This window comes from Podarcis liolepis (genome assembly GCF_965112155.1).
Source record: "Podarcis liolepis genome assembly, chromosome: 6".
In the NCBI taxonomy this organism is placed as follows: domain Eukaryota; kingdom Metazoa; phylum Chordata; class Lepidosauria; order Squamata; family Lacertidae; genus Podarcis; species Podarcis liolepis.
The window spans coordinates 2,695,508-2,720,983 of NC_139559.1; the positions used below are offsets into that span (position 1 = coordinate 2,695,508).

General features: G+C 46.7%; 2 protein-coding genes across 3 annotated transcripts in view; both read right to left on the reverse strand.

Annotated features, from left to right (window-relative positions):
- CCM2L (CCM2 like scaffold protein) overlaps window positions 1-25,476 on the reverse strand; it is an 881,881-nt gene that overhangs the window by 136,791 nt on the left and 719,614 nt on the right. The gene's annotated exons all lie outside the window — the stretch shown is intronic.
- On the reverse strand, window positions 3,208-19,385 carry LOC310708735 (BPI fold-containing family B member 3-like). Of its 2 annotated transcripts, XM_083507466.1 has the most exons (17): window positions 19,320-19,385; window positions 18,035-18,159; window positions 16,329-16,427; window positions 15,905-16,274; window positions 15,684-15,788; window positions 14,159-14,299; window positions 13,999-14,062; window positions 13,117-13,177; window positions 11,873-11,967; window positions 10,949-11,125; window positions 8,952-9,005; window positions 8,681-8,848; window positions 7,955-8,022; window positions 6,552-6,594; window positions 5,610-5,673; window positions 5,429-5,505; window positions 3,208-3,525 (listed from the first exon to the last, which is right to left on the reverse strand). In XM_083507466.1, the coding sequence occupies exons 2-17, from the start codon at window positions 18,144-18,146 to the stop codon at window positions 3,487-3,489; spliced, it is 1,737 nt and encodes a 578-aa protein (XP_083363592.1). In that variant the 5' UTR covers window positions 18,147-18,159; window positions 19,320-19,385; the 3' UTR covers window positions 3,208-3,486. The 2 variants fall into 2 exon arrangements, with proteins under 2 accessions (XP_083363592.1, XP_083363591.1); XM_083507465.1 differs by having other exon boundaries at window positions 15,905-16,427.

Below are 25,476 nucleotides of genomic sequence, written 5' to 3' on the forward strand. Positions count from 1 at the left end.
TGCTTGGAGGCCTCCTACGCCTTCTCCAGGTGGGGACCTGGACTTCTGCGCCCAATTAATGCCCTGATGGCACTGCTGATTATGGAGATTAGGAAGACAAGTTCCGGTGCTCCAAGTCTCATAGAATCATTGGAGTAGAGTTGGAAGGGACCCAAGGGACCCATCTAGTCCAACCCTCACACTGCTTTATATTCAGAGTACAGTCGTACCTTGGAAGTCAAACAGAATCCATTCCAGAAGTCCGTTCGACTTCCAAAATGGTCAGAAACCAAAGCTCGGCTTCTGATTGGCTGCAGGAAACTCCTGCAGCCAATCGGAAGCCACGGAAGCCCTGTCGGACCTTCGGCTTCCAAAAATATTTCCCAAACTGGAACAGTCACTTCCGGGTTTGAAACATTCAGGAGCCGAAACATTCGAGAACTAAGCTGTTTGAAAACCAAGGTACAACTGTATTGGCTCTCCTTAACAAACCACATAGTGATGGAAGGACCCACTGTTTGCATAGTTTTCTGGTTAAAGGTTTTTGCTTTCCCCAGAGAGCTGCTTACTGGATATCATGGCATGTTATTACAAAAAAAGATGGAAAATTCAGGACTGATAAAAGAAAGTGCTTTTGAACTAGGGAACTCACTGCCACAGGATTGGTGGCCACCAGTCTTTAAAAACCTTTAAACAGGGATGAGACAAATTCACGGAGGAGGAGAAGGCTATTGATGATGATGATGATGATGATGATGATGATGATGATGATGATAAATTTCATTTATACCCCGCCCTCCCTGGCCAAAGGCCAGGCGGAACAGCTCTGTCTTGCAGGCCCTGTGCAAAGATGTCAAGTCCTGCAGGGCCCTGTTCTCTTGGGACAGAGCGTTCCACCAAGTCGGGGCCAGTACTGAAAAGGCCATGGCCCTGGTTGAGACCAATCTAACCACCATGCGACTCAGGACCTTCAAAGTGTTGTCATTTGTGGACCTTAAGGTCCTCCATGGGGCTTATCAGGAGAGGCAGCCCCGTAGGTAGGAGGGTCCTAGGCCGCATAGGGCTTTAAAGGTCACGACCAGCACCTTAAACCTGACCCTGTACTCCACCGGGAGCCAGTGCAGTTGGTAAAGCACTGGGTGAATGTGATCCCTGGCTCCTAGCCAGGATGTTTCTACTCTGTCTCCACCGCTGGAGGCAGAAATACTTCTGAATCCCAGGTGCTGGAAGCCACAGGAGGGGAGAGGGCTGCTCTTGTGTTCGAATCCTGCTTGCGGGTTTCCTGCAGGCATCTGCTTGGCCCCTGTGAGAGCAGGAGGCTGGACTAGATGGGTCATGGGCCTGATCCACCAGCCAGTTCTCCTTATGTTCTTATGACTTCTAAGCCTCAAATGTGCTCTCCTCATGAGGCAACGGACTCTTTGAATGGCTGTCTCTTCTGCTCAGAAATAAGGGGAGTGAGAAATGATATATAGGATCAGCAGAGAGCAATTGTTGAAAAATATTAAATAATATGGATGAATCCTAATCATAGCTGTCAAGCGTCCCTTATTTGGCGGGACAGTCCCTTATCCCAGCGCCATGTCCCGCTGCTGTCCCTTATTGATGATGTCTCTTAAATAAGCTACTGAAGGAAATGGGGCCCTTTCTATGTCCAGCTGTCCTTTGTCAACAATAAATTGTTGCTGCTTTTTTGTGTTGAATATATGCTATGTGGTAATTTATGGACCTAATAGGTACCTAAAGCCATTTGCACGCAACAAAATATGTATTTTATCAAAGTAATTGTTGATCCCTTATTTTGGCTGCTGATCCCTTATTTTCGAGGCTGCTGGTCCCTTATTTTCAAATCTGTAAGCTGACAGCTATGATCCTAATATAAAGAACTAGACTCAGAGCTGAAAATCTCCTCCCTGCCCCCCAACTGTGATGTCCATCATGGGAACCAGTGAAGTGTTCCATTTCAGGGATTTCCTGTCCTTGAACCTGAGTGTCCTTTTCTTGAAGATTAGCCTGAGAGGATCTCAAGTCTGTACCCCAGCGCTGATAAAGCTGACGCCCTGTTTTGACAGCTTTGGGCTCCAGTCCCTGCAAAGACCGTTCTCAGAGAGATGCTGAGATTAGCGTCAGCTGCAAACTGCCACCAGACCATAATGATATCCTTGTCCTGGCGAAATGAACAGTTAATACCCTGGCGAGATAAAACCCAGCAATTAGTTCCCTGATCAAATGAGGGTTACACAACAGGGGTTGCGAGGGGAGAGCGGAATTACCTTCCCAAACAAAAAGCAATTTCAAAGCTCATCAGCTCCTTTTCTCCAGGTAAGAAAATCTGTGGGAGAGGCTGGTGAATACTGACTTTAATTCCAAGAGAAAGCACATTGAAATGGGCCAGGGGCCCACAGCACACCAAGACAAGACAGGCTATAATCACATCACCATTAACTAATCCAGAATGCGGCAGCTAGACTGGAGACTGGGAGCAGCCGCCAAGACCACATAACACCGGTCTTGAAAGACCTACATTGGCTCCCAGTACGTTTCTGAGCACAATTCAAAGTGTTGGTGCTGACCTTGAAAGCCCTAAACGGCCTCGGTCCAGTATATCTGAAGGAGCGTCTCCACTCCATCATTCTGCCCGGACACTGAGGTCCAGCACCGAGGGCCTTCTGGCGGTTCCCTCATTGTGAGAAGCAAAGCTACAGGGAACCAGGCAGAGGGCCTTCTTGGCAGTGGCGCCCACCCTGTGGAATGCCCTGTCAAAGAGAACAACAACTACCAGTGATGGTTTCCCAGGTCCTAATAGTCCAATACTCAAACCACTACACCACACCACATCGCTGGTGATGCCAGCTGATGGGCAGGAGGACAGGGTTTGATCCTGAATTAGCTATGCCCACTGCGCCCAGCAGGATTCAATCCTTGCTCTTCTGCTGATGAGTGGGGGTTGAAGCCCTTTGCAAAAGGGTTCTTTGAAGCAGCTGTGCTTTGTAAACCACTTTGAGTGTTGTTAGGGAGTTGTTGTTTTTCTATAACCGAGTGGTATATAAGTTTTATGGAATAAAATTAATATGGAGAAGTAGCAGTGGTCCCATGTCTCCCTTTACTAATATTTTAGGGGGCTACAGGTGAGGATGGATGGTTTGGTGAAAACTGTAGCTGGGAGGAGAGATGAAAAGGTCTTCAAAGTGTATTGAAAGTGGAAGAAAAACACAGACAGGCTATAAATGCTGAGAAAGTGACATATTTTTACTGAGTGAGGAAGTCAAGAAGCACCCCCAGACAGTACACAAGCAGCCCAGAGTTCTTGCCAAGGCAGAACTAGAGGAAACATAGCTGAGGTCATTCTAAAGGCAGCTCTGCAGCTCAATGAGATGATGAAGGAGGATGAGAGAAGAATCTTCTGCAGTCAGATTCCTGGGCCAAGATGTCACCGGGAACAGCAAGGAGCGAGGAGGAGACTTCTGCCTCGGAGCTCATTTCTGCAGCTGTGTGGATATGTCTGCTCTAGAGGAGTTTAGGAGTCACGCTTGCCAGCAATGCATTCTGCCGAGAAGAAAAGCATCACAGTTACGGAAGAAACCTGGCTGCATTTCAATGAGAAACTGGAACATCTCCAATCACTACGTGAGCCCAACACATGGCCAGCCTGCTAAATTTGCACATACCCCAGTTTCGTGGTGCAGTTCTCCAGCAAAATAACAGAAACTGCATATATTGGAGGTAAGTGTGCGAAAAAGGCATATGTTCTTGAACATAGCATACTAATATGTGTGTATTAGTCAGAACTCCATTACAAATGGCAGTATTAAGAGAAAGCAGCAGTGAAAGGCATACAATTCATTAATTAAGTTATCAGTTTTAAGAAAACCTGCTGTGGAACTATGGAGTGTTGGGATACTGTCAGGGAGGCTCAACGGCTCAGGACATCAGAGTTTCTGTGAAATGTCCTATACAAGTGTTTCAAGACAATAGATCCTGTTTGGCTTTGCTGAACTCAGAGAGTTGCAAGCAAAGAACCAAGTACTTGCAGATTAAGCTACATCGTGCAAGAGAGTGTATTCAGAAAGGACTCATTCAGGTGTCCTACATGCCAGGAAATGAAATCCCTGCTGATCTGTTGTCTAAGGTTGTTAACAGAGAACAACTTAAGGTTTATGTACAGAGGTTGCAATTGGGTTGAACCACAGGTACTAGAGGTTACACGGAAAGGGGGAGGATGTTAGGATATTTCCATTCCACCTTAAAAAGGGGACAGGCTGTTGTGAGTCACAGCCTGCGTATTTCCTGCTCACAAGAAGTTTTTGTTTTGTATATAGCTTTTGTTTCTCTCTGTTGCCTGACACGCAGGCAGGCAGTCATGTTTTTTCCTTTGTTCTGACCAACGCTGAATAAAGCTGTAAAAATGCTGCTCTCCAGGGTGAATCTTTCATTGTGCGAACTCTGCGAACAGGGCGTCCATGAGCCCTGGAATGTGAACAGTTATTTCTGAGGCTCATGTCGATAATTGACTGATACTGTTCTATGGGAGACCGGCGTGGAGGCATGATGGCATTTGTCTCCCTGGCAGTATCCCAACATGGAAAACTGGATTTAAGACTGGAGAAAATAGAAACAGAAACACTGGAAGGGATAGATCTGTCCTGACTGAATTAAAAGCATGCTTTGCTCCTGAATCTGAAATCCCTTTGATTTTCTTTGCCTCTTGTCTGTTACATTTCTCCTACTATCACATCAGCCAATCTCATCAAATAAAGACATATGAAGCTCCTTACATCATAAGCCACCCACTCTCCTCTCTCCAGCAGTAGAAAGCATGCTTTCCTCTGCCCCTCTTCCTCCCCTGACATGCAGTCATGTGTCAATCACTGGACCGTTTTAAACTGAGCCCTATTTAGAGTAAACCCCATTGAAATTAAGGAACTTCACATCCATTAGCCTCAACGGAGTTTACTTTGAGTCAGAAGTAGCACCGAGGGACGCGGGTGGTGCTGTGAGTTAAACTACAGAGCCTAGGGCTTGCCGATCAGAAGGTCGGTGGTTCGAATCCCTGCAACAGGGTGAGCTCCCGTTGCTCGGTCCCTGCTCCTGCCAACCTAGCAGTTTGAAGGCACGTCAAAGTGCAAGTGGATAAATAGGTACCGCTCCGGTGGGAAGGTAAATGGCGTTTCCGTGCGCTGCTCTGGTTCGCCAGAAGCAGCTTAGTCATGCTGGCCACATGACCCGGAAGCTGTACGCCGGCTCCCTCGGCCAGTAAAGCGAGATGAGCGCTGCAACCCCAGAGTCGGCCATGACTGGACCTAATGGTCAGGGGTCCTTTAGCACTGAATACAACCCACTAAGTTGCGGGTTCTCAGGTGCAGTGTGGAACATGTTACAGATTTGTTCAAGGTGGTGCTCAGCCCACGTTAAAGCCCAGTTTTCAAGAAATGAGCAGCTGAGATCTTACATCAACAATGTTGACATCCCCAGCGGCGAAGTTCAGGTTGAAGAGGTTAGGGAGTGGGATTCCTATCTCCAGGGCACCTGGAAGGAAACCAAGAAACAACGCTAGACATGCAGAATGGGTTTTGCATCCCAAAGGCAATGCTGAAGCCGAACGCCTATTGCTACAAATACGGCTCTTTTACCGTTGATCACAGGCAGGTATCCAATTCTGAGAAGGTTTGTGATCCAGGTTTTGAGTACAGCAACCTGCAAAAGAAAGAGAAACTTCTGCATCATCAGTTGGTGAGAGAACGAGATGTGCATAGCTGTCAACGTTTCCCTTTTTTTAAGGGAAATTCCCTTATTCTGAATAGGATTCCTCGCAAGAAAAGGGAAAAGCTGACAGCTATGGAGATGTGACCTGCTGGGTTGCTTACTTCAAATATTTCCCAGCTAAACATTAGGAAGAACTTTCTGACAGTACAGTGGGCGCTCGGGTTGCGAACGTGATCCGTGCGGGAAGCACGTTCGCAACCCGCAGCGCCGCATCTGCCCATACGAGGGTTGCGATTTGGCGCTTCTGCACATGTGCAAAGAGCGATTTAGTGCTTCTGCACATGCGAAAGCGCTGAAACCTGGAAGTAACCAGTTCCGGTACTTTCGGGTTCGGCGCGGTGCACAACCTGAAATCGCACAACCCAAAGCATCTGTAACCTGAGGTATGACTGTATGACGTCTTCAGGAGGTGATGAGCTCCCCTTCATTGGAGGTTCCTAAGCAGAGGTTGGGTGGCCATCCATCTGCCAGGGATCCTCTGGCTGAGATTCCTGCATTGCAAGGGGGTTGGACTGGAGGACCCTGGAGGACCCTTCCAACTTCACAATTCTATGATGGGACTTCACCCTTTGTAGCTCAAGCACCCAAGGGTTTGTGTGGCTGCCCCAGATGCCGTCTCCACCTCTGCTCCAGCAGAAACCCCCAATCCTGGACGAGTTCAGCCATCTCTTTCTCTTTCAAGTTCCAGGTGAGATGCAGAGACCTTGGGAGTTCTGCTCATGGGACAGGACTTCTTCTCCCCACTCCACCCCACCCTCAAAATCTTCTCCAAGGGGTCCACTGCAGTATTTGGTGGAAGGGAGTCTTACATCAAAGGAGCCGATCTGGGAAGATGAGACGTTGAGGCTGACGCTGTGAAGGGAAAGGAAAGGAAAGCATTGGGTGCTAGGCTGCACATCTGGAACAGAGAAGTCCTCCACCATCTGATGGCCCCTAGTCATCTTGAACTACAACTGGTTGGGACTGATGGGAACTGTAGTCCAAGACATGTAGAGGACATCATGTTGGGGAAGGCTGGTCTGCAGAGCTTCCAGAGCACAGCAGAGAAAAGATCAGGAAGAAAGGGGACTATAAACACAGTGCAGAATTGAGAATCATGGACTACACCTCTGGTCCCCCCCTGCCCCCCCCCTTACCTCTTAGCAACCCCTAGGTAATCCCACTGCCCTCCAGGGGGCAGCATCACCCACTTTGGGAACCACTGGTCTAAAGGGAGACTTTCTCCAAATCAGGGACGGATTTTGGTAATGTGGCCCCAAGCAAGGACAAAATTTGATGAGACCCCTAAACATTTCTTATTTTCACAACAATTCCTTTTGGTACAGTTGCTTTTTAATGGATCTTCTCAGTAAGTACCCATATAAATACAGGTTTTGCTACTACTGTTACTGCTACTGCTACTATTTTGGCGCCCCCCCACCCCACCCTCGGCTCAGTGTCCCTGTGTGGAAGAACCACCGACACCACCTTAACTCCAGTCCTGTCCAAATGCCGTTTGTTATTCTGCACCATAACCTAGGGATCTAGAGCATGGGTAGGCAAACTAAGGCCCGGGGGCTGGATCCGGCCGGTGGATGGTCCAGGAATCAGCACTTTTTAACATGGGTAGAATGTGTGCTTTTATTTAAAATGCATCTCTGGGTTATTTGTGGGGCATAGGAATTCGTATAGATAGATAGATAGATAGATAGATAGATAGATAGATAGATAGATAGATAGATAGATGATAGATAGATAGATATAGATATAGATATAGATATAGATATAGATATAGATATAGATATAGATGTAGATGTAGATGTAGATATAGATATAGATATAGATATAGATATAGATATAGATATAGATATAGATATAGATATAGATATAGATATAGATATAGATAGATGAGAGAGAGAGAGAGAGAGAGAGAGAGAGAGAGCGAGAGAGAGATATGATATAGATAGAAATAAAGATAGAGAAATAGAGAGATAGAGATATATAGATATAGATGATATAGATAGAGATAGAGATATAGAGATCTCTATATCTCTATATCTCTATTAGAGATGATAGATAGATAGATAGATAGATAGATAGATAGATAGATAGATAGATAGATATAGAGAGATATATAGTCCGCCCCCCCCCCACAAGGTCTGAGGGACAGTGGACCGGCCCCCTGCTGAAAAAGTTTGCTGACCCCTGATCTGGAGCATCAAGATCCACTTACTTGTCAAGAGATAAGGAGACGGCCAATTTTGCTCCTGAAATGCGGACAGATCCACTCAAGTCGATTTGCTGTAAATGCAAGATGACTGGGTAAGAGACTGGCCCCTTTCCTTTCGCTTTTGCAAAACCAGCTTTGGGTTGAGATTCCTGCATTGCAGGGGGTTGGCCTAGATGACTAGAGTCGGGTTCCTTCTATGCTTCTACGATTCTGCTCTGTTCTGTTCCCCACTGAGGTCAGGGAGGGCTCTTTGTTGCGTGCCCTCCTTCCTTTCGGCTAAAAGGAACTGCCACACCTAGAAAGAGGAATCCTGGTGGCTTTCAAGGACACCTAAGTGTCATTAAAATAAATAAATAAACCCAACACAGAGACCATTGGGGGTGGGATGGGATTACTGACACCCAAGCAAAGGTTCTTTGAAAAGAAATATTGAGCCAAGAGTGCTAGCAATGACTACCACCTTTGCCTCCACAATGCTTCTGAATATCAGTTGCTGGAAACCACAGGAAGGGAGAGGGGTCTTGCGTTCGAATCCTGCTTGTGAATTTCCCACAGGCATCTGGACAGCCACTGTGAGAACAGGATGCTGGACTAGACGGGTCACCGGCCTGATCCGGCAAAGCTGTTCTGATGTTCTTACGAATTTTCAACGGCATCGGCTAGATACCCAGGGCAGGCTAGGCGTTGGAGTTTCAAGCTATGCGCCATTCACCCCAGCCCATTACTTACAGCATTCAACCCAAAGAGAAGCTCAGGGCCGGAGTCTGCGAGGGCGAAAACATCAACGGCAGCAGCGAGTGTCACCGTGAGCTTCCCGTTTTGCAAAGACACTCCCGGAAGGTCGCTGATCCGGATCTTGACCACCAGGGGCAGGCTTGTTGGCAGAAGCCGGGACAGCTGTAAAAAATGGGACAGGGAGAATGATTCGCACTCAGGGCGCAGGGGCAAATCACTTCACATACACACACCAAAAGCGATATGCCCTATAGGGCATCCTTACCTGAGGTAGCACAGATTGAAGTGCAGACGTTGTCAGTGGGACGGCTCCACGGAGCTGGGGGAAAGCAAGATGAATGCAAAGAATTTTAAAAGGGGAATGTCTTCTAAGTGCCACCCTAATCTTTCCCCATTCAGCCTGACGTGGTAATTTCCTTCATGTTCATCCTCTCAAAACAAAGAAAGACCGGGAGAGGGGTTGTTCCCAATTTACAGGTGCAAAACTGAGGCTGAGAATTAATGGGTATATATGTTTGTGTCACGAAATTAAAAGATGCCTGCTTCTTGGGAAAAAAAGCAATGATAAACCTAGACAGCATCTTAAAAAGCAGAGACATCACCTTGCCAACAAAGGTCCGTATAGCTAAAGCCATGGTTTTCCCAGTAGTGATCTATGGAAGTGAGAGCTGGAACATAAAGAAGGCTGATCGCAGAAGAATGGATGCTTTTGAATTATGGTGCTGGAGGAGACTCTGGAGAGTCCCATGGACTGCAAGAAGACCCAACCTCTCCATTCTGAAGGAAATCAGCCCTGAGTGCTCACTGGAAGGACAAATCCTGAAGCTGAGGCTCCAATACTTTGGCCACCTCATGAGAAGAGAAGACTCCCTGGAAAAGCCCCTGATGTTGGAAAAGATGGAGGGCACAAGGAGAAGGGGATGACAGAGGACGAGATGGTGGGACAGTGTTCTCGAAGCGACCAGCATGGGTTTGACTAAACTGCAGGAGGCAATGGAAGACAGGAGGGCCTGGCATGCTATGGTCCAGGGGTTCACAAAGAGGCGGACACAACTAAACGACTAAACAACAACAATGTGCGTCTACGAACATAATAGCGGTTTAGCTTATTTTTAATTGCTATTTATTTAGTACTGTTTTATGGATGTCAAATGCTTTATTGATTATATATTACTCCTATAATATGCCTTACGCATAGTGGCTTAGGTGGGCCTGAGGCTCCACAGGTGGTCCATTATACAAATCAATGGCAATGGTGCTCACCTGAGATGTGCCGGCACTGAGTTCAGGTGAGTTCTGGCTGAAAAAAGCTCTGGGCTTGACCACATGTAGGATACTGTCTACAATTCCGGTCACCCCACCTCAAAAAGGATATTGTACTATTAGCACAAGGATGGAAGACTGAAGAAACCCCGACTAAAGAATCATGGCAAGAAAAATTGACGGACTCTGCAGAACTGGCAAAACTGACATACAAGCTACGGGACAAGGATAACTGTGACTTTAAAGAGGAATGGGAACCCTTTACAAAGTATCTGAAGATGCAACAAAGCGAATTGGACTCCTTGGCTGGCTTTGAATAAACATTCACAAACTTTTTATTGATAATAATCAGCTAAATAGTTTGAGGATCTATGCAACTGTGTAACATGCAGAAAACAGCATTTTTAGAGAAATCTAAGACTGGAACTGAGGGAAGTCGGGGGGTTCTGTGGGGGGAGCGAGGGGGAGGGAATAAGGATGATACGTTTCTGGATAATTTGTTTTAATTTTGAATAAAATATTTTTTTAAAAAAGAAGGATATTGTAGAGTTGGAAAAGGTTCAGAAAAGGGCAACCCCAAAGGTTGCAGCATTTGGGGATTTTTTAGTTCAGAGAAAAGACAAGTAAGAGGAGATAAGATCGAAGCTTATACCATGATGGACGGAACGGAAAAGTGGATAGAGAAAAGGTTTTTCTTTCCCCACCCCCTTAGCACTAAAACTCATGGGAATCCAATGCAGCTGAATTATTATTATTCTATCCTATTTTTAAAAGACACCTGAAGGCAGCCCTGTTTAGGGAAGTTTTTAATATTTAATGCTGTATTGTTTTTAACATTCGATTGGGACCCGTCCAGAGTGGCTGGGGAAACTCAGCCAGATGGGTGGGGTATAAATAATATATTATTATTATTATTATTATTATTATTATTATTATTATTATTATTATTGTCCTTTGCAGACTCTTCAAGGACTATCATTTCTGGGGCAGGCGACTCACCGCTTGGTCAGTGATGTCTACGTTGAGTTGCCCGTTCTTCATTACCAGCTGCAGCAAGGAGGAAATGAGGTCACCAGAGAGAAGCAACTGGGAAGTGTGGTCCCCAGCTGGAGGAAGAGAGGGCAGCTTGCTTGGGGGAAGCTTGATGGAGTTGCCTTCATTATCAAGCACTAAGACCTGGAAGAAACATAAAAGGAAAAATCAGAAGATCAGAGACATTTGGGGTCCACAGAACTGGACGCATAGGCAAACTCGGCCCTCCAGATGTTTTTGGTTTTTTTAAAAAAATATTTTCAATGCAAAATTACAAACATTGAATCCAAAATAAAACAGTACAAAGAAGAAAACAAAACAAAACAGAAAAAAGAACACAAAAACACAAATAACACACACATCTACAAATAAAACCATATCATCATTCTAATCTAATCTAAACGTAGATTACCTCTATCTTTATACTTTTTTTCCACAATTTTTCTCTTTCTTTAACCCTGCAAAGCATCATATCGGTATGTAATGAAAGATGCTCGGCCCTCCCAATGTTTTGGGACTACAACTCCCATCAACCCTAGCTAAGAGGACCAGTGGTCAGGGATGATGGGAGTTGTAGTCCCAAAACATCTGGAGGGCCGAGTTTGCCTATGCCTAGAATTGTTTAATTGACACCGAAATGGGGAATGGCTTAATGTGAAGGCTTTCACATCAGGATTTTCCCTGGGGCTGAGCTGCTAGATGGGTTGATAACTAGCTGTTGTTATTCTCTGCTTCTCTCTCAGCCTAGCCTACCTCAATGGGTTGTTGTTCTGAGACTCAAATGGGGAGGAGGAGAAGCATGTAGGCCACCTTGAGCAGCTTGGAGGAAGAGGTGGGATATAAATGCAATTAATCAATCAATCGATCAATCAATCAATCAAGGTGCCTTACATTCAGATTCAGCACGATTTGTTGTTCATCGCTGAACCACGGCAGGCCAGCCAGGGTGTAATGTAGTTTTCCCAGCGTACCGAGTGGGCAGACGCCTGTGGAGGAAATAAAAAAGAGTAAGGAGTAAGTAACCAAACAAACCCCTGTGTTGCAAAGAGAACGTCGGCAATGTCTAGGCAACACGATGACCATGTACATATGCAATAGACAATCTTTGTAGAATTCCTTCAAACCATAACAAGTACAAAATGAAATCTTTAGTTTCAAAGTCTCTGAAAATCTTTAAATGAAGCAAGGTACTAGACTTTGTAGAAAAGCAATGACAAACCTAGACAGCATCTTAAAAAGCAGAGACATCACCTTGCCAACAAGTATAGTTAAAGCTCTGTTTTCCCCAGTAGTGATGTATGGAAATGAGAGCTGGACCATAAAGAAGGCTGATGCTTTTGAATTCTGGTGCTGGAGGAGACTCTTGAGAGTCCCATGGACTGCAAGAAGATCAAACCTCTCCATTCGGAAGGAAATCAGCCCTGAGTGCTCACTGGAAGGACAGATCCTGAAGCTGAGGCTCCAATACTTTGGCCACCTCAGGAGAAGAGAAGACTCCCTGGAAAAGACCCTGATGTTGGGAAAGATGGAGGGCACAAGGAGAAGGGGACGACGGAGGACGAGATGGTGGGACAGTGTTCTCGAAGCTACCAGCATGAGTTTGACCAAACTGCGGGAGGCAGTGGAAGACAGGAGGGCCTGGTGTGCTCTGGTCCAGGGGGTCACGAAGAGCCAGACACGACTAAACGACTAAACAACAACAACAAAACGAGGTGGGACTTTACACAACACATAGCTAAGCATTTCACTTGTGCTTTTAGACAGCTCAAACCCTTTCGCAAGCAATGTCTCAGCCAACAATGCAACAACCCTGTACATTAAGGGATCGTCATCCTGTCTTGTTTTGTGCCTCATTTCTAAGCACAGGTCCTCGCTTTAAAGCTCTGCGTCCAAGCGTTTGTTTTGTTTGTTTTTTTGCCCCGGCACTTGCCCTGCGAAAACCTGCTTTATATCACTGAATCAGAGCAAACCCAAATTGCAGAAAACCCCAACTGCCGTTTGTTCCTGGGGGAAGCAGCAGTGGTGGTGGGGCGCTCTGACACTTCAAAGTGGGGAGACAGCAAGCTGTGCAATATTATATACGCTAGTTGATGATCCAAAGGAGATGGGGAAGGTGGAGGTCATGGAAAACTTACTGTTGACGGTGCCAAGAAGGGTGTTCACAATATTCAGCACAAGATCTACAACTGGACACAGCTGCAACAAAGGGAAAGGAGCAGGAGTGAAGCCACTGAACTGAATGGTCCCCACATCCTTTGTTGTGTTATCTGAAAAATAAGTCTCCCTGTGCAGCATGTCGGCCGCTTGCAAGAAAGAAATTATCACCTGCTTATTCTGGTGGCATCTCAGAGATGCAATGGCAGACAACAAGGACAACAAGGGGTGAAACTTTTACTTGTAGCAGCTATTGGTCATCCTGATTGCCAGAAGGGTAAAACTCTAACTCAGAGGTAGGGAACCTTTGGCCCTCCAGCTTCTACTGAACTACAACTCCCATCAGTCCTAGAAATATGGGCAATGGTTGAGGATGATGGTTCAGGAACAGCCGGAGAGCCAAAGGTTCCCCCTATTGGCAGTCTCCACTTCAAGGGTGGAGCCAGTGAGAGCCAGTGTGGTGTAGTGGTTAGAGTGTCGGACTAGGACCTGAGAGACCAGGGTTCGAAATCCTGCTCAACCATGAAGCTCACTGGGTGCGACCTTGGGCCAGTCACTGCCTCTCAGCCTGGCCCACCTCACAGGATTGTTGGGATTCAGCGAAGAAGAGGAGAACCCTGTGTGCCACCTTGAGCTTCTTGCAGAAGAAGGTGGGGCATAATTGCAATAATAAATAAACAAATAAAATTCCTAGGGTATCCTTTTGCCTTGTATCAGTATTTACAGCCGCCTTAACTATGTTTGTTGCTCCATCTCATCCACTGCAGTCTACTCTGAATAGCAATGCCTCTCCTAAATTCAGCAAAACTATGATGCAAAGAAAGTGATCAACAACTGAGCAGGCAAATTCTCGGAAGACTCACCACTCCAGGGAGGACATTGCTCAGGAGATTAGTCAAGACCCTGTCCAAGTTGAGTGGAAGGAACCTAAGGAAGAAAATAATTGGGGACCGTGAGTCTTTAAGGCTTTTCAGTGTCTAGTAGCCACAGTGGCTGTGTTCCTCAGGACCTCTGGTCACTCACCCAGACAGGATCTGAATGTTACCCAGGTTGGTCTTGCAGTTTTCCACAACTAGGATGGGAGTGCCTGACTTGTCCTGGACCAGACGTGCATTTGCTGTGATGTTCACTTCCACCAGAAGATTCAGCAGCCCACCCAAAAGCCTGGAAGAGGGCGAAGAGGTGGAGATGAGATTGATCACCGAACCAGGTCCGGTTTCAAAATGTATTCTGCAGGTACTCAGATTGCAATGGCTTCTTTGTCAGGCATTGCTTGGGGCACAAATATCAAAAATGCCCTGCAGGTCCTACAACTCCTATCCTGGATGTGGTTTTGTTTTCCCCAGCATGTTTTGAAATCTATTATTTTGACAAAGATGGATAACGGACGTTATCTCCCATTACACTGTGTAACTGCGGTCTCAGTTCTCCCAAGTATTGGTCTTTAAGTACCCGAAATGGCACCAGCCATGAATGCTTGGTGAACCCAAGTACACAAATGGTTTAGAGAGAGAGATACAAATTGAAGCTAGGGGAGACCCGCTCCCAACAGCCCAATAAGAAGGAATGACTGTGCTCAGTGGCCATAGAATGATGACTGACAGCTGGGGGGAGGGTTGGGGAACTGAGGGAAGGGGGATGGAGTATCCTGGAAAGGGCATGGCTGGCTGGCTAGAACTACAATAATGTGTTGCAGATCCCTTTTGTACACTATCTGTGAGTCCTGCACAGATGCTACTCTCTTTTCTTTTCACGTGGAAAAGGTTGGGTGCCCTCTTTCTCCCCCTGTGGAAATCAAGAAGCAACCTCTTGTGATTCCTGCGTTCCAGGAGGCAGGACTAGATGACCCTGTGCATCCCTCCTGATGCCACACGTCTATGAGTCTATGTCCCTGTGCACATGGGCACTTAAGTAGAATTGAAGTTGGATCCAGAGATATGTGTGTGCATAGATGTGTTCATGGAATCACTCGTAGATATGGTGATCCACATTCAGTGATGGGGACCCAATCCGCGAACGAGCAGCTACATTGGCTTATTCCATAGAAGTGAATGAGGGAGCTGCTTTGAGTGAAGGATCGCCACCTGTACATGGAAACCTATCCCCCAACCCAAGCAACCCAACCATGTATTTGAAGCAGGAGATTGTGTCCCAAATAAATCTTCAAGATACTTCAATGCTGTTTAAGTTTTTTTTATAATCATCATCATCATCATCATCATCATCAAAGACTCAATCTTGAACTGGCTAGGATAGGAGAACACCTGGGAAATTCCTGATGAAATTAAAATCCTCATACACTTTTGGAGGATGAATAAGAGGAGAAAATTCTTGGGCCTTCTCAACAGGAACATGGAAAGCTGCCTTATGCAGAGTCATGACCATTGGTCCATTTAGCTCAGCTTTGCCTACACTGACTGGCAGTGGCTCCCCAGGGTTTCTCAGCCCAACCTGGAGATGCTGCTAGAGATTGAACTTGGATTCTTCTGCCTACATAGCAGGTGCTCAGCCACTCCCCGCTTGCTACGTCCCATGGAAGTCAACTCACGTATCTCCCTTGAGAGCAACTTTGGTATAGATGTTCAGTCCGACCCCAACGCCTTTCAAGAATTTCAGTGAGACCTTGGGAAGGACGACGTCCACCAACTTCAAGCTGGAGGGTGGAGGAGAGACAGTCAGGAGCAGAAGCTAAAGCAACATCTACATCTTGCCATAGGGAAGCGTTGAGTTCTGCCCCCTGTGTTTTTCTCAGTAAAAGAGATAACTCACCCAAGGAGACCTTCACGTCCAAGGACACCACCGAGGAGACCTCCTTTGCCTCCTAGGGCACCACCGACAATCCCAAGAGGTCCTCCGCCTTGGCCTCCAAGAACTCCTCCAGCCAAGCCTCCGACCAAGCCGAGAGGACCTCCTCCTTGGCCTCCAAGGGCACCTCCAGCCAAGCCTCCGACCAAGCCAAGAGGACCTCCTCCTTGGCCTCCAAGGGCACCACCAGCCAAGCCTCCGACCAAGCCAAGAGGACCTCCTCCTTGGCCTCCAAGGGCACCACCAGCCAAGCCTCCTACCAAGCCAAGAGGACCTCCTCCTTGGCCTCCAAGGGCACCTCCAGCCAAGCCTCCTACCAAGCCGAGAGGACCTCCTCCTTGGCCTCCAAGGGCACCTCCAGCCAAGCCTCCGACCAAGCCGAGAGGACCTCCTTGGCCTCCAAGGATCCCTCCTAGAAGGTCTCCACCAAGCGCTTGCCCCAAGAGTCCCTGGAGCAGGTTGCCTTTGGCCAGCGTATCTGAGATGCCTGGAAGGAAGAGACAGCATTGAGCACAGGGGACAGAAGTCAAGGAAATACAAGTCAGCGTTGACATTGTCCTCATCAACTCTATACAAGGACACAAAACGAACAACTATCTCATTAGCATGCTTTTCCACCAGAGGTTGGGTGGACTGAACCTGGTTTATTAAGCCTGCCTCTTTCCACGTCCCAGGCAATAAACTGCCTGGATCCTTCGACTGTATGAGTCCAGGCAAGGACATTTCATAGAGTTGCAAGAGACCCTCAAGCGGTCTTCTAGTTCAGCCCCCTGCAATGCAGGAGTCGTAGCGAACAAATCCCTGACCCATGGCTACCCAGCCTCTGCTTGAAACCTCCAAGGAAACAGAGTCCACCACCTCCCAAGGGAGCCTGTTCCACTGTCTAACAGCTCTTACCATTAGAAAGTTCCTCCAGATGTTGACTCAGAATCTCCTTTCATATTGCAATTACCATTCACATACAGTGGTACCTCGGGTTACATACACTTCAGGTTACAGATGCTGCTAACCCAGAAATAGTACCTCGGGTTAAGAACTTTGCTTCAGGATGAGAACAGAAATCGTGCAGCAGCAACAGGAGGAGGCCCCATTAGCTAAAGTGGTGCTTCAGGTTAAGAACAGCTTCAGGTTAAGAACGGACCTCCGGGACAAATTAAGTACTTAACCCGAGGTATCAGGAACTGACAATAGGGAGCGATTTCTGATTTTAACATTTGTATGGTTTTATGCACTGGTGTTGTAAACCACCCTGATTTTTTTTTACTGAATAAAGGTAAAGGGACCCCTGACCATTAGGTCCAGTCGTGGCCAACTCTGGGGTTGCGGCGCTCATCTCGCTTTACTGGCCGAGGGAGCCGGCGTACAGCTTCCGGGTCAGGTGGCCAGCATGACTAAGCCGCTTCTGGCGAACCAGAGCAGCGCACGGAAACGCCGTTTACCTTCCCGCTGGAGTGGTACCTATTTATCTACTTGCACTTTGACGTGCTTTCGAGCTGCTAGGTTGGCAGGAGCAGGGACCAAGCAACAGGAGCTCACCCCGTCGCGGGGATTCGCACCGCCAACCTTCTGATCGGCAAGTCCTAGGCTCTGTGGTTTAACCCACAGCACCACCTGTGTAGTGGTATATAAATATTTTAATTGCTGAATAAATAAACTGCTGGGATGGGGCAATGCAATTGTCTGGCTTGAGACGGTCCCCCTAATTTTAGAAATGAAGGAGTCTGTATAAACCTGAATGGCAGCCTGGGGAAGGGCATATCACATCTGCTGTGCATGCGTTATCCTATTCGCTTTTGAATTCTGCATGGCAGAGGGGTTGGACTAGATGGCCTTTGGTGTCCCTTCCAGCTGTACAATCCCGTGAAACACCTGTGCAGATCTGAGGGTCTCAGTGGCTGTGCTGGCCCATCAGGGGATGAAGCCCGTAGCAGAGGCACACCTGGGCACACAAGACCATTGTAGCCACTCAAGTTTTGAAGAGGAGGCTGCCAGTTCCTGCTTCTCTGCAAATGCTCATTCAAGAGTCGGGTGGTTCCCTTGGCCATTTCTCTGAATTTTCATATTTTAGAAAAATCAGAAAGTTCCAGAGCTCACCATTCTCCAGGACATCCTTATGCAGCAGTGCCATAGAAAGGACATCGTCAGCAAGAGCTTGGGTGGAGGGCAGGAGGCCGCAAAGGAGGAGGACAGTCCAAGCCTTTAGCATCTTGATCTGGTACCTAAGAAAATATTACTGGTTGTCAAAAGGAAGGAAGGAAGGAAGGAAGGAAGGAAGGAAGGAAGGAAGGAAGGAAGGAAGGAAGGAAGGAAGGAAGATTTGTCCGTGCATTTTTAAGAAAACCATTTTATGCATTGACTTGCTAAGTGCAACCGATTATAACTTGTGATATTTTTCTAAGCCCTGAAACCACCTATTTCTATCATTGAGAATATTTGAATTTAAAACCCTGGCTTGGGGACTGTCCCCACACAAATTCATCGTAGCTTCTAGCTGCTGTTATTGTGTACAAACCTGCCTTATGCTGAGTCGGACCTTTGGGCCATCTTAACTGGGGATGCCTAATTCTGACACACAGCACGTCTCCATCCTCACCCCCCTGAGGTCTGCTCCAGTCCTGATGGCTGGAGACCCCAAGGGTTGAATCCTGCATGCAAAGCAGCCACAGGTATTCTGCTGCTCAGTTACAGCCTCTTGACTGGAGCAGGACTAATGGATCCGGTGTTTTCCCCACCGGAAAAGCTTTCCTCACAAAAGCCAAACTCTGTTTGGTTAACAATTCAACAACGTATTAAGCCCAACCTTCATGAAATGAATTTGACAGACCACCTTCCATAAATGTCTCCCAGAAGCGAGTCCCATTGAGTTAAACGAGACATATTCCATGTAAGAGTAAGGATAAACAAATCTGTCAGTTTAGGAGTCTCTCGGTTTTTCTCTTCTTCTTTTTCAGTCTTAAGTTGGCAGATTCCTGCATCATTTTGCCATTTTTTGAAGTTTTCATAACTCTTTAGCATTCTAGTGTGCATTCCTCCATGCACATTTTGGTATGCCATTTTGCCCAAGAGACACATTTTGGCAAGCAATTTCCCTTAACTTAATGCATTTTGTACACTTTTCTTCACTAATATAGGTATCCTTCTGCACCCTGTTCCCTAATTTTTGCACTGTGCCACAAAAGTGGCCATCTCAAAGACAGCTCTGTTTCAGTTCCCGGATCATTTTGAGATGTGTGAATGGGTTAGATTCGCATCCAAATGTGAACGGAACTGAACTGATCACAGCCTGAGGGCACCAGCGCTCGCAAGATCCTTTCCAAGCTGTGAAATCAAACTCGGTGGTTACTTTGGGAGAAGCAAACCTTGGCGTCTCATCTCTTACCTTGCTCAGCTTGAGGCGTCCCAAGATGCTTCTCACCTGTTGCCGTCTGAGGAAGATGCTTCAGACCCACGGCATGTGGTCCTTATATATCTAATATCTGTGTCAGGAATGAGGAAAACTGGATTGTTTGTGGACAACTCATGATATTTGCTCGGGTGTAAAATAGCAAGTGGTTTGCGATTTATGTCCAATGCAAACATTTCCTTAGAAATCTGAAAAGCTGTGTAAATCGTTGAGCAATGTGTATTGAACATCTAAGGAGGTGTATTTGGTTCAACGTTAATCTGGGGTGCCAATTCCCAAGGGGCCAAGTCAATCATTCCTGCCTACCTAGGGAAAAGCCAAGATTGGGTGTTCCATGCTAGGCGTTGGTGAAGCAAGAGTTAGCATCAGACGTTGACCACAATACTTAAGGGATTATGGCCTTGTTTGCACCAGGGCTTATGCAGGATGGGGTCAAGCATTGATTTCATGCTTTCTGCGCAACAGCCCTCGGAGATCCATAATGCACCGTGGCCTTATCAGTATCAGTAGCTGCGAGCCAGGATGGCTATGCTCTGCCTCAACAGCTGGAGGCAGTAGACCTTCCAAATGAGAGTTGCTGGAAACCACAGGAGGGGAGAGCTACCTTGTGGTCGAATCCTGTTTGCGGGTTTCCGACAGGGATCTGGTTGACCACTGGGAAAACAGGAGGCTGCACTCCATGGGCTATTGCCCTGATCCAAATATACCGTATTTTTCACTCCATAAGACGCACTTTTTTCTTCTTTAAAAGTAAGGGGAAATGTCTGTGCATCTAATAGAGTGAATGCGTGGTCCCTGGAGCCGAATTGCCCAGGGACAAAAAGCAGATCATGCATTTTTATTTTTATTTTGAAAGAGGGAAGTGGGTGTTGAAACAAAGCTGCTGATTGTAAGCGATCTGGAGGGAGATAAGGGATGCTAGCAATAAAGGAGGCTGCCTGAGAGCGGGGAGCTAAAGACAGCAAACCTGCAAGGAGAGGAGACAGGAAGACTAAATCAATGAGGAAAGAAATTAGAAGAAAAGGAGGAGCAAAAAACTACTCCAGCTAAGGAAAATACACTAAGGCAAACAAGAGGGAAGGGAGTGTTGAAAGGAAGCAGCTGATCAGTGGGATCAGGAGAGAGATAAGGGACACTAGAGGTAAAGGAGGCTGCCTAGGAGGGGGGAGGTAAAAGCCCATGGATCCTCAGGATTTTTGCATTGGGTCACCCCAAATTCACCATCAGATCACATAGAATGTCCATGGCTACAGCCCGCACCAAAAAAATCACACACCCACTGTTTTGTGGGGCCGCAATGGCGCAAAAATGTGGTTACAAAGCACGGATCCACATGAATTCTCAGGATTTTTGCATTGGACTACCCCAAACTCACCGTCAAATCACATGTCTGTGGCCACAGCATGAACCACAAAAACCATACATCCACGGTTTCATTCAGAATATTTTTTTTCTTGTTTTCCTCCTCTAAAAACTAGGTGTGTCTTATGGTCAGGTGCGTCTTATGGGTTTGCCAAACAACCTCGCTTGTCCAGGAAAAAAGAAATCGAGTGAAGTGAAAAATGACAAGTGAAGGAAGAAAGGGGCAATGGCGAGGGGAGGGATGGGGACCCTCTATAGTACAGTGGACAGACTGAAATAATAAAAAATCGCCATTTGCATTGCCATTCAAAATGTGGAAACAAAACATGCCTCTCAATCAATCTGCTTTATTGCTTACACCTCTTAACCTTTTAAAGGGAGCTCTGCTCCTGCACCTTTGAGAACAACCAGCCATGCAGAAACTAAACAGAAGCTTTTCCTGGCGGGGAGATGAATTTGCAAGGGAGGGAGCAGCTTCGCCTCTCTTTTTTCTGCATTCCAGGAAAATCAGGGCCAGTAAAAGGAGCAGGGGCAACTCCAGAGGAGGAAGGTCTGTTGGTGGAAGTCCCTCTGCTTGGAACAGGACTGGGCTCACTGAGCTACTGCAATTCTGACAAAAATAAGTAATAAGGCAATCCCTGCCCTTCGGCAGACAACCTACATTTATGAATTTAGAAAGCCAAGAAATGGAGAGAAACCAAAATCGTCAGGTTGGCCAACTCCGCCTCCTTTTCCTCCTGGCACACAGTTCCTTCCCCTTGGAGCTCTTGCTTTGCTTCCTCCCCTTTTGCCACGCAGCCTCATGCAGAAATGGGACACGGGTGGCGCTGTGGGTTAAACCACAGAGCCTAGGGCTTGCCAATCAGAAGGTCGGCGGTTTGAATCCCCGTGATGGGGTGAGCTCCCGTTGCTCGGTCCCTGCTCCTGCCAACCTAGCAGTTCGAAAGCACGTCAAAGTGCAAGTAGATAAATAGGTACCGCTCTGGCGGGAAGGTAAACGGCATTTCCGTGCGCTGCTCTGGTTCGCCAGAAGTGGCTTAGTCCTGCTGGCCACATGACCCGGAAGCTGTACGTCGGCTCCCTCGGCCAATAAAACGAGATGAGTGCCGCAACTCCAGAGTCGGCCGCGACTGGACCTAATGGTCAGGGGTCCCTTTATCTTTACCTCATGCAGAAGGGCTGGCACTGGCCTTCTCTTGGGCAGCGCAGAGCCCTTGGGAACCTGGCTGGGTGCATCACTGACACATCCTCAGATAGAAATTTGGGGGCAGGTGAGTCGGTGCCCTGCTGGAAGTTTTGCATCTGCCAAGCAAACGACACAAACTAGGGAGCTGTTCTTTTCTTGCCCTGGGGCAGTTTGAAGGCCTGTGGAATGATAGAACTGTAGAGCTGAAATGGGTCCTCCAGAGGCTCATCTAGCCCGAACCCCAGCAATCTTTTGAGCAACGTGGGTTTCGAACCCACAACCCTAAGATTAAGAGTCCCGTGCTCTTCCGACTGAACTATCCTGAGTTCTAAGAGGGGAGGCACTTTTTAAAAGAAGTTCTAGATACACACATACTGGGATAGCTCAGTCAGTAGAGCATGAGACTCTTAAGGTTGTGGGTTCGAGTCCCATGTTGCGCAAAAGATTCCTGCACTGCAAGGGGTTGGACTAGATGATCCTTGGGGTCCCTTCCAACTCTGCAATATGGATATATATATAAAAATACATAGATGTTTCACATGTTTTTTCTCTAGTTTTTTTTAGAGAAAAAACTAGAGGCATATTTACTGAGTATAATGGGTAAAGATGGGAAATTATTATTCTACTCCTTGCACAAAACTGGAAAGGGAAATATATACCCACAAAGGATGACTGGATGAATAAACTAATTGAATTTATAGAATCAGCAAGATTAACTGCAGGATTAAGGTACCGATCAAACCAGAAAATAAAAATACAATGGAAATGGTTTGAAGATTATATGTCCAAGTAAGTACTGCTCAAAAACTAACATGTTGATATGTTTGGATTAATGTTTGTAAAGCTGGTTAAAAAAAAAAGTTAAAAGAGTTAAGAACTATAAATTTAGATAAAAATTGCAACGTGAAATATTATAATATAATATTTAGGAGGGTGAGGGACGGTGGATGGAAGTCACAAGGGTGTTTTAATGTCTGTAATTTAGGATGGTAAGGTAATATGAAATTTGTTTTGTGTCTATGTGTTTGTTTGTAAATAAAATTTTCTAATAAAATATAAGATTCATTTTTTTTAAAAAAAAAAAAATATGTTTCACATGTTTACTGGAATTTCAGCAGCCGGCATTGCTTTGCATTTTTCATTTTAGAAATGTGATTTTTAGATTGCATTTCTCTGTGGTTCATCGCTCTGCACTCTGACGGGAGGAAGGGCAGTATAGAAAGGGGATCATTCATTCATTCATTCATTCAATTCTTTCTCCGGCTCCTCTTTAGAGTTACTCTTTCCCAATCCCTATACCCCGGAGACGGCAGGGCCTTGTTCTGCTTCTGATGGGCAGCAGGGCTGATACGCAAAAGCGTTGGCTTGTACCCAACCGCTTTCTGGCTCAAAGGAACAGCTGATCTTCCGGACAAACAAGCCTTGCCGCTGCTGCTGCCACAAGGTTCTGCTCAGGTGACAAGGAGCTTATTAGGGCGGCCATTGTCCCAGCTGAGACGTTGCAAGCTCCATGAGTTTCGGTGCCAGAGGAGGAGAGAGAGAGAGAGAGAGAGAGAGAGGCGCACAATGGTTTGCTGACAAGGGCCGTATCATGTTATCGAGGCCTTTGATCCCCATCAGGATTGGAGCCAGATCCACGTAAGAAGGGGGGAGGCCACTGTCAGCAGTCCTGCGATAAAGGTCACCGGGTTGCTTACAAGCTCTGGCATGGCGTGTGTGATGATGGAGGCGATGACGCCTGGTTGCAAAAGCAGAATGTCCTGTCCCTCCCCGGTGGTGACCTTTCCAAGGTCTTCCTGGGAAGCATCTCCTGTTTGGAAAAGCCGCTTTGAAGAGACAGAGGTCTGGGCAAAGGCTTCGCAAAGGCAGAACTCTGTGCAAAGGAGCTGGGCTGAAAAAGATCCACAGCACTGGGACCACATAACACTGGTCCTAAAGGATCTACATTGGCTCCCAGTACGACTGGACCTAATGGTCAGGGGTCCCTTTACCTATGTTTCCGAGCACAATTCAAAGAGTTGGTGTTGACTTTTAAAACCCTAAATGGCCTTGGCCCTGTATACCTGAAGGAACATCTCCACCCCCATCATTCAGCCTGGACCCCCCCCCCCGAGTCTTCTGCTGGTTCCCTCACTGTGAGAAGAGATGCTACAGGGCCTTCTTGGTGGTGTCACCCTCCCTGTGGAACACCCTCCCGTCAGATGTCAAGGAAATAAAGAACTACACAAGTTTTAGAAGGCACCTGAAGGCAGCCCTGTGTGGGGAGGTTTTTAATGTTGATGTTTTCTTATGTTTTTATACGTGTTGGAAACTGCCCAGAGAGGCTGGGGCAACCCAGACAGATGGGTGAGGTAGAAATAATAAAAATTATTGTTATTATTACGAACACTATGCTTAACTGTGGGACGTAGGTGGCGCTGTGGGTAAACCACAGAGCCTAGGATTTGCCGATCAGAAGGTCGGCGGTTTGAATCCCCGCGATGGGGTGAGCTCCCGTTGCTCAGTCCCTGCTCCTGCCAACCTAGCAGTTATAAAGCACACCAGTGCAAGTAGATAAATAGGTACCACTGCAGCAGGAAGGTAAATGGCATTTCCGTGCGCTGCTCTGGTGCACCAGAAGCGGCTTAGTCCTGCTGGCCACATGACCCGGAAGCTGTACGCTGGCTCCCTCGTCCAATAAAGCGAGATGAGCGCCGCAACCCCAGAGTTGGCCACAGCTGGACCTAATGGTCAGGGGTCTCTTTACCCTTTACCTTTTTATGCTTAACTGCAACGGATAAGTTCATTTTCTCCTTACAGCCACTGGACTCATAATTGCACAGCCAAGGAACTCCGAATGATCCTTTGACACCCGAATAAACATATATAGGGGACACAGTCCTGTCTGGGTGCCTTGCAAGAATGTAGGTAGCTTGTGAGGGGTGCAGGCAGGAAGCAGGACTTTGGTGACATCCAGTTTCCTTTTGTCATTTATGTTATTTCTGGTGGTGAAGCCCTTACTCTTCCCTCCAATGAGTGGAGGGGTCCTGTTGCACCTTGACGACCATAAATGAGCAATAACTGGAGAAAGAGCCAAGAGTCCACCTCTGCTCCCTTAAGCCTGGCCTTGCTCCCTAGAAGAGTCATTAGTTGGTCTTTGTCTTTGCTTTCTTATGTATTTTGTGTCCTCCTTTTGTATTTTTATGTTGTGAACAGCCCTGGGAACTTAGGATGAAGGGCGGTATACAACTTTTTTAAAAATAAAATAAATAATAATAAATTTACAGGCGGGAAGGTTTAAGGGTGGTTCCTCTGGATTTTTCAGGCACTGCTTCCCTATATTCCCAAGGGCAAAAAACTTTTCAATGTCATCCTTTTGAGTCATATATATATATATATATATATATATATATATATAGTCTTTATTAATTTTCAAGACTACAGCTGCACCAATCAGTCAAAGGAAACAAAGAACTGTGACAGTAACCGTAACTGTGCCCGGATGAGTTGCAGAAGTTGTCTCTCGTACGTTCCTCCTCTGAAAAAGTAGTTGCGTGGTTTTCAAAGAAGGCTTCTCCATGACACAGAAGAAACGAGATAGTTCTC